General features: G+C 33.6%; 1 protein-coding gene across 3 annotated transcripts in view; it reads right to left on the minus strand.

The window, feature by feature from the left end:
• The window catches only part of LOC106463400, an 88,496-nt gene that overhangs the window by 30,066 nt on the left and 48,549 nt on the right, over positions 1-9,881 (minus strand). For 2 of the 3 annotated variants that reach the window (XM_022390879.1, XM_022390881.1), the window contains 4 exons: positions 8,128-8,142; positions 2,323-6,438; positions 1,996-2,033; positions 878-956 (listed from right to left, as the gene is read on the minus strand). In XM_022390879.1, the coding sequence (XP_022246587.1) occupies positions 878-956; positions 1,996-2,033; positions 2,323-6,438; positions 8,128-8,142 (4,248 nt within the window). The remainder of the gene's footprint in view (positions 1-877; positions 957-1,995; positions 2,034-2,322; positions 6,439-8,127; positions 8,143-9,881) is intronic. The other variant, XM_022390880.1, reaches the window with a different exon arrangement.

Raw genomic sequence — 9,881 nt, forward strand, 5'->3', positions numbered from 1 at the left:
ATATATATATATATATATATATTATTACTATTTACAAATAAGTTGTTCAAATTCAGGTATTTTTCTTAAAAATTGGAACAGTAAATAAAAAATATACAAAACAATGATCTCTACTACTTACAATTGTAATGACTTTTCTACTTGCTTGCCATTTCTGGCAAGGTGTACCTTGCATGCTAAGCATTCCCAAATTTTGCACATGGAAGATATAAAACAAAATAATTTTTTATAGGCATTTTGAAATAACAAAAAAATTATAAATTACTTTATCAATGTAGCAGATTTTATCAGGGTTACTAACTAAACTGTATTTGGGTCTAAAAATATTTTTTTTGAACAACATTTTTACTTACCCTTTCCTTCTGAGATTTGAGACAAAAAAAAAGCCATGTACGGGGAAATTCTGAGCTTTTGGTTGGTTATAAAGCCATGATAGAGTGAAGCTTTTGTATGTAAGGAAGTACTTCCAAATATGGAAAAGGTTGGTGGGGCCACTGTGTTTGATTTACTAAATATAGTGATATCTCAGCAAATAGAAAAGAAAGGAGATTCATATTTCATATTCTAGCTTGGCAATATCAGTAATCTGAGTTTCTAATTCTTAAGAAACTATATACTTTGTATTTAGATGTCCAATACATCTAATGTGAACCAAAGCTGCATTCAACATACCACGTGACACACAAACATCAATAATTATGAATTTGTTTTAATATTTACTTTTGAAATTAAGAACTACTGTACAATATTCTTGTTAAAGGTCATTAAATGGAACTTTTTCTTAAATTTTTTTTTATAATACTAGAATAACCTTAAACTATGAAGATAAGAAACTAATGAAACTGCTTAGATAGGTATTGAAATTATAAAGCAATACCTTGAGAACTTCCTTCTTTTAAATGATAAGACTGCGAGGCTACACAATCAACACTGTCTTTGTGGAAACCATTACTATCCTGAAAAAATAAAACATTTCAAACATATCAGTTACCATTCTAAAATAGTATTTTGAGGAATGTAAAATAAAGATTAGCATCAAGTAAGTCAGATAAATCTCATAAAATACTATTCTAGAATACCCTTTTGAATAACAAAGAAAGCCAATGAATGAACAACACAGAATGAGTTGTTTTACACGAACAAGACTGGAAAGTAATTACATTAATACAATAATAGTCAGTTTGAATGTATTTATGGCAGTTTATAAAAACATATAAATACATTGTCCAAATCACATAAATATTTGAGAATGAAATATGACAGTTGTCATAACATTATTTTTATGTATTGTTTCTGCACCAGAAGTGCTGTAGTATTTTAATGACATTAGAGCATTCAATATGGATCAAGAACTTATCAAAATATTGTGTACTTTGGCACAGTACTGGTTAACTGATAAACAACTTTCCTCAGTGATAATAAACCTTCAGTTTAGGGATAAACAACTTTCCTCAGTGATAATAAATCTTCAGTTTAGGGATAAACAACTTTCCTCAGTGATAATAAACTTTGAGTTTAGGGATAAACAACTTTCCTTACTGATAATAAACCTTGAGTTTAGGGATAAACAACTTTCATTACCGATAATAAACCTTGAGTTTAGGGATAAACAACTTTCATTACCGATAATAATGTTTGAGTTTAGGGATAAACAACTTTCATTACCAATAATAATATTTGAGTTTAGGGATAAGCAACTTTCCTTACTGATAATAAAGCTTGAGTTTAGAGATAAGCAACTTTCCTTACTGATAATAAAGCTTGAGTTTAGAGATAAGCAACTTTCCTTACTGATAATAAAGCTTGAGTTTAGGGATAAGCAACTTTCCTTACTGATAATAAAGCTTGAGTTCAGGGATAAGCAACTTTCCTTACTGATAATAAAGCTTGAGTTCAGGGATAAGCAACTTTCTTTACTGATAATAAAGCTCTAGTGACAGGGTACTTATCCCATTGTGCTTTTACTGCAATTTTAATGAAGAAATATGTTCTTACCTCTTGATCGTTTGCATTACTGGTAGGTGGAGAGTCATCTATAAGGAAAATTTATAAACTTTCAATAATTAAGTCCTAAAAACATGTACCATTTCTTATGTTCTTATTACTAATCACATCATTTTCTATAGCTCTAGGTGTATTAAGATTATTAATTTTATTTCATGTGACTACTGATATTTATTTATACAACATACATGGGTCCTTACTCGGTTACAAAACCCATATCATAATGAGCTAAATATACCTTTGTTTATGTTATTCAGTATATTCTTTTGCTTGTTATATGCAAATTAAATTTCGAACATTTATTTACTTTAGGCTTACCTTTCACACTCCATCCTATTCCACTACTTTCTACCTCCACCATACTTCTCCTAGCCGGAAGTTGTTTCCTATTTCTTGGTGGTGCCACTGGTTGCAAGTCCATATCATCCTGTGACCTTCGATGAATGCCCTCTGATGGAGAAGCTTGAGTAACATTGGGCACAGCCTTTTCTTGAGATTCATTTTTTTTTAGTTTTACAACTTGACTATAGATTGGAGGCCCTTGAGTTCTGCTTACTGAAAGCCCCTGAGGACAAGGCTTAGTACCACGAAGAGTCACATATACACTAGCATCAGAGATCGAATGCCGAAGAGCATGCATAGAAGGAGTTGAGCTTTTAGAAGCATGATCTCCTGACTTAGCAATTTGGGAACTGTTGGTTGAATTATAAACATTTTCATAATCAGGAACTAAAGCTCCACTGGACCTTGTGGTAGGACATGCATAAAGATTTAGTGGTCCCCTACTGTATACAGGCATGGTGAGTTCTTTACCATAGGCAGGGATGGCTGAATTTAGTGCATTTTCATTGAATGGTCTTATTCTCTTGCTATCTACATGATGTGTAATTCCTCCTGATGAAAAATTATCTGACACAGATAATAATGCCTTTTTCCCCTTCAGGTGGTGTGCTAACTTCTCCTTGACTGGCAATTTCCACATTTCCTTCTTGTGTAAAGCTGGATTTTTTGGTGATCCAACAGACACCAGCAGCCTTCCTCCATCCAGCTTGTATGGAGAACTGGAAGACTGATTTAGTGAGGAATGATTGTAAGTTCTTGGTGGTTTAGGAGGTCCAGTATTACAGCTTGGTGTAATTTTAGAAGAGGTTTTGTTTGAAGAGCACTTAGGATTAGAAGTTTCATTAGAATCTAAACATTTCTTACTGAGAATACTTGTGTGGAGCTGAGGTTTTATGCGAGGCTCATAAGTTTTATAGTTATCTGCATGTAGGTGATGAATGTTAGGAAACTGTGGTGATGAGAAGGAGTGCTGAAGAGGATATATGCATTCATAGTCTGGATCTTTCTTCCTTTTAGTACTTGAATCACTTTCTGTACCACGCTGGGCTTTAGTTTTACACTGATTCTTTTGGTTCTCATCTTTTGTTTTATTGCTGAGGTGAGCTTGGTTATGGTGTATGGTTCCTTTTCCTTGAGGTTCTGAGATAATTTCTGTCGTAACTCCTTCGTACAGGCTCACAGGATGAGGCTTTGAAGGACTGGTTGGCTGTTTCTGCCTCTCTTGATAAGCTTGCGAGTATGAAAGACCAAAGCTCTGTTTCTGTGCTGGTGAAGCAGAAGGTAGACTAATTTCACAAAATGGTGGAGTCGATTCCCTTTTAAAGTCCTTTGAAGCATGAGATGTGAGTTCATCTAATAAGGAATTAAGTTCTGAAACATCGGTACTAGATGAATGACTGGTTTGAGTTTGTTCTTTGTCAGAGGTAACCACATCTTCCTTCTTGTTGACAGAACAATTTTTTGTTGTAGATGCTGTTGGTTTGCAGGTTAAATCATGGGACTTTTTAGACTTTGGAGCTGGACTATGCAACAAAAGGTTACGTGCTTCACCTTGACTATCCTTTACTTTTATCCTAACATCTTCTTTCTTCAGAAAAGTTTCTTTTTTGTATTGAATATTACTCTTGTCTAGAGCACCTTCCACAGTCACTGTATTTTGATAAGTGTGTAGTTTGGTTTGATCAGCAGAGGAAGTGACTTGGTTTGAGCCATCAATCCAAATTGGCTCATACTTCATCTTCCCTAGATTATGGTTATGGGAATTCTTATTTTGCTGCTGTGGTTGTCTTGGTAATATGTTAGCATCTTCAGTAATTTTTCTGTTGGGTAAGGATACATTTGCAGCGTCCTTCTGTGTGAACACATCTATCTTCTTTTGCTTTTGGTCATTGTGCTGACGTTCAAGCTGGCAAGATGATTTCGACATTAAGTCAATTATAGCTCCTCGATGATGTTGTTCAAGAGTATTTTCAATCGTTTCAATATTTTTCTTTGCTGCAAGATTAACATTAGAATATAAATTAACATTTTTTGTTTTGTTGCTTTTGGCTAAAGGTTGCTGCTGTCCAGTTTTTAAAAATACAGGTTGTATTTGAGTTGTGTATGCATTTTTTATGCACACATCTGGTTCTTTAGGTTCTGATTTCACAGTTTCTGAAACCGGCTTAGTTTTTCTTAATAAAACAAAATCAGAAGGAGGAGTTGTGACACTTTTTACTTCAAGATGATTTTTAACATGTTTCTGTTTCCCAATTACTTTTTTCTCTGGAAGTTCAGGGGGTCTTTCATGACTGTTTTCAAAAACTGGTGATTGTGAGTATTCACACTTGTCTGTTAATGCTGGGATGTGAGAAGAGTTCTTTGTGTTTGAAATACTTGTTACCCCAAAAGACTGAGACACAGATGAAATTGGTGAAGTTTTCTTTTTTACATTGTCATACAAGATGCCATAATGACATTCTGAAACAGGTAAAGTTTTGGTTTTCATTGCAATTTTTCTCTTCACTGGTAACTCAGGAGGGTTTTGGTCTTTAACAACAGCATCTACAGGATGATTTAATTCACTTAAAAAATTCTGAGAAACTACATTACTTGATTCATGAACTTGGCTTTGTTTGTGCCACTGTTCTGACAAGGTTCCAGAGACTGGAGACAAATTATCATACCATCTGGATTTTGCTGCATAACAATCTTGATACCCTCCTTCATCCCAACTAAGTAACCTCTGACATTTTGGATGAAAGCAATTTAGTTTATCTAAAACAGACTGATCACTTTGTGGTTCTTTAATTTGAATTTTAGAAGTAAATTTTTTGAAACTTAGATTTTTGTTTTCTTCATTCTTAATGTCAGGTGTTGCATTCTCCTGTGTATACCACTTTGTCTGTCGAGAAGGAAGAGGATTGTTGTTTAGTTCTTGAGGCTCATCAACAGCAAAATCAGTTAAATTTGTGGTCTGCCCAACTTTCTGTGATTGATTAACTGTGTCTTTGGAGTTTTCCTGGTTTGAAAAGCTAGAACTATTGTACCAAATGCTTCTTCTATCTCTGGTGTCACACGTGTCCTGATCATGAACTGAAAATACAGGTTCGCGGTAACATCTACTTACAATTCCCAGGGCATTGTCTGTTCTTTCTTGTTCTCCCAAAATATTTGATCCAATGTGACCTTCACTATTTTCCTCCATTCTTCCTTGTGGTATATGATGACTATGGCTTCTTGAAAGAGGACGCTGGCGACGAGAGAGATGATCTTGAGAGGCATCATTTTCAGAGGCTACTGATTTTTCAAATAAAGCTTTTAAATGGGCAATACTTGGTCTACGAATCACAGTAGCTTTACCAACTAATCGTTCAGAATTATGAGGTTTCTTTAGACGTTCTGTTTCAAATGAAGACCTTGACAATAAGTTTGGAGAAAAATAAGAATTTTCTTCAACAGTTCTTCTAGTTGGGCCTCCTAAGGAATCAGGAGGAGGACTAGATGAATGATCACCTTCAACTTCACTTGCAGAGAAACTTCTTACTTTGATCAATGGTCTCTTTTTTGATACTCTTGAGGAGCTGTTTTCATTGAGAATCCCATCCTTCCTACAAGAAAGACCATTTCCTAAAGTCTGATGTTTCTTTTCAGAGGAATGAAACACTTCTTGTTCTTCACAATCCCCATTTTTCTGATCTTGGCCTCCACTACTGCTGCCTTCAGATTCCACAGATGCCTTGTTCCATCCAGATATCAACCTCTTCACACTTGCTTCTCTCCTCAGCTTGTTCAAAACTAATGTGTCATGAGAAGTAGTCAAAATCTGTTTCTCATCTTCTATCTCTAAAATTTTAATATTTTGCTTTTCTGGACTTTCACCTTCTGTTAAAGACTTAGTCATACACTTGATGGGAAGCTGGGTATTGGATATTATCTCACTTGATCTTTCCTCCACTGGTAACACACAACAAGAATCAACTTGATCTCCACTGCCTTGCATATCTTGAACACAAGATGATGGTCTCGAAAGTATAAATTCCTGAGAAGAGAATAGAGCTTTTTCTTGCATTTCCTGGGATTGTAGTTTCTCAATTTTTTCCTCTTTTTCACCTGTAATTACATATAGGTAGTATTAGTCAAAATATTAACTGTAACAAATCCGATCACACTTTACAAAGTTATTGTATCTCCCTATTATAACAAATGCTTCAAAGTGATCCAGAATCTGGATCTGGACTAAATTTGGGTAGGACTTTCCAATGCCGATTTCCCATACTGTGTAAAATTTTCGTGTACATTGGTGTATTAATTTTTGAGATACGTATGTGGAAACAGACAGACACACATGAACCTGACTGCAATACCCTTACCCCTCCCCTCTGGGGGCAAGGGTAAACAATTCAACTCTTCAAGTAACAGCAACAAAATATAACTCTACAAAAACAATACCAGCTAGCACCATCTTCTTGCATCAAATGGTAGGCCTACAAACCAACAAAAGTAACCTTACAAATATAACATTACTTTCTTGACTATGTGATTGGAATTATCCTCGTTAGACATATTTTCAGTAAAAACCTCACCATTCGTTATATTGTCCAAGCCTAATCTGTCTTATAAAAAGCTGAATAATAGGATACAATTAAGTAAACCTAATAACATTTTGAAAACAGTAAAAAAAAAAATCACAGGATTTATAAATTATGTAATAAAGCTGTTAAATATTTTGTGTCTTGCTATTTTCACATAGTTTTAGAATTAATATTAGCATAAGCACTGATACTGAGTGAAAAAAGATATTTCCGTTAAGTGCAAAACTGCACAATGGCTATTTGTGCTGTGTCAGCTGCTGGTATCAAAACCCAATTTTTAGTGTTATAAGCTCTCAGACTTACTGCTGAGTCACAAAGGGGGCAGAAATAAAGATATCTATTATCTGCATAGTATCAGCATATAAGCTTTAAATGGCCTAGATTTAAAACTTTTTAACAAGAATCTTTGTCTTATACTAAAAAAACAAGTTTTTACCCACTCTTGAAAAATAATATCAAACACACTAAAAAAAGACAATTTTTTTCAGAAAGATTATTCATCAAACTGAATTTACATACAGATGTGTGTGTGTGGTATATAATGCAGAAAACAAAATGTTTCCCTTCCTAGTAAAATCTTTTTAATATGAAAATATGCCCAAAATATCTTGTCATGATACTAAGAAACTATGAAGGATCTAAAATAAAAAAACCTGATAGCCCAAATGTGTTCAGAAGATATACCATCCTTCTTAATTCTTCCTGTCAGTATTCAAATGGATAATCTACTTTTACTCTATTTTCTTGGGAAAATAATAATTGTCTTATAACATTAATTAAGTAGAAACAACATAACAGTGTCTGCCAATCACACTGAACTTGTAGGTAAAATCAAGGTGATTAGTCATAATAAACTGAGAGCCACGGTGAAAGAAATAGCATTATAGTTACTTTATTTTTCATCTTTCTTCTGTGCCTCATAAATAACTACCACCGGTATTCATATTAATCATAAAGTCCTTTTTTCTTGAAACTATAATCTAATTAAAGGAGGAATTTACAACAAGTATTCATAATGCCAAAGTACAGATGGTTTCTTATCTTAATATTGATTTTGTTTAACCTCTTAACAGCCTCAAGAAGAATTTCATTAGCAGTTTGAAAGTACCACTACTGTCCCCAAAATAAAACCCTGTGTCACAATTCTTTTAAATAGTTTTAAAGAAAGAAGAATAGTTAAGAAATAACTTAATTTCATGAGTCTTACCAGTGTCTGAACAAACTGAAATATATCTTTCACAGGGTAATTGGAGAACACAGCAGATACACATACATGTAGCAAAGAAATAAAGGAAAATCATAAAATTGTTGTGAAAACACTAAAACTTTCAAAGAAAAAGTATTATACTGTGATTTATGACCTTAATTTCAACCAACACCTCATATTTGAAAAATAAAACTAAAGTTGTTATGAAAAACAACTAATGAATTTTTTTAAAAGTAGTATTCATATTTTAAAAACTAATTGCAAAATGTTCTATATATTACATTTCTATATAGTAATATTTTTTTACATTTATTACTAATATTTGTTGGTTTTTGAATTTCACACAAAGCTACATGAGGGCTATCTGTTCTAGCCATCCCTAATTTAGCAGTGTAAGACTAGAGGGAAGGCAGCTAGTCATCACCATCCACCACCAACTCTTGAGCTACTCTTTTACCAATGAAAAGTGGGATTGACCATCACATTATAAGGCCCCCACGGCTGATAGGGCGAGCACATTTGGTGTGACGGGGTACAAATACTTTAGAGATATTTTAGTACATTAAATATATATCTTAAAACATGTGAACATTATCATATTTTTTAGCTGAAGAAAAATAAAGTATTAATATACCAAATAAGTCTTACTATAGTATTATATACTTCACATATAAAACTCAAGGCAATAAATTAAGGATTGGATTCACTATATTAAAATTATTTCAAAAAGGTATCTGTTGTATGATTATTCTTTAATAACTGTAAATCTTGTTGGTACACATGGTCATGTGGTGTTCTTTTTTTAATATGATGCAAGATAACAAGACTGATTGCCACAGTACAATTAGAAAGCAATTTCTGAATGACATAGTTAAATAAACCCTAGTGACAAGTTTATGCAATATAAGGAGGTTTTATATATTTAATACCCAGTCTGCAAGTCAAGGAGACATGTTTGGTGGGTTGATTCCCAAACAAAGCTTTCCAGTACTTTCTCTCTCTTTTGTTTTTTAATTCTGAATAGAGATTTAAACTCTTTGTAATATCTGGAATATGAATTGCCCACCAGTGTAGCTGAATTTTTACTAGTTTCCAGGTTATGAAGGATTAAAATCCCACACCTCTATAAAAATCTCACAACAAATACAGCAAGATCTGTTTTCTCAGCTGTATATAGTCATTTTCTCCACAGTTTTTAAAAGTTCTGTATAATAATAATAATAAAAAAAAAGAAGAGAGAGAGAGGAGGGAGAGAGATGATCGATAAAGGTGCAATGAGGTTTTCTTGCCACTTTAAGGTGCTTAAACATGAACACTAACTATTTTGTGCAATAAGTACACAGTCCAGCCAACCCCCTGAACTCTACACCTTCATGACCAAACACTGTTGAGAGGCGAGTCCTTTTTTGTAGTAAAGGGTGTTTTTTTTTAAGATTTACAGATCAACTGCTTTGTCAGAGTACACTTTTTGGAAATATACTGACTGGCCACTTCCTTAAATTTTCAGTTTTGCATTTTACTGTTTTTTACCACTACTTTGCCCCCTGTTGACAGATCTTCACCAAATTTGGCATGAAGGGTTGTTGGGTCCATGCGGAGATACATGCAAAGTTGCAGTTTCACATTTTGTGTTTTGCAGTTTTTATAGGCATTTTTTTACAATTTAAATATAAGGGAAGCAACTTTATGTCCTAAGATAACCTTTCATTAATCATGAATTTACATAACTTCCATCAAGGGACAGGTACTCCAAC

Source organism: Limulus polyphemus, unplaced genomic scaffold (genome assembly GCF_000517525.1).
Source record: "Limulus polyphemus unplaced genomic scaffold, Limulus_polyphemus-2.1.2 Scaffold1397, whole genome shotgun sequence".
Lineage (NCBI taxonomy): Eukaryota > Metazoa > Arthropoda > Merostomata > Xiphosura > Limulidae > Limulus > Limulus polyphemus.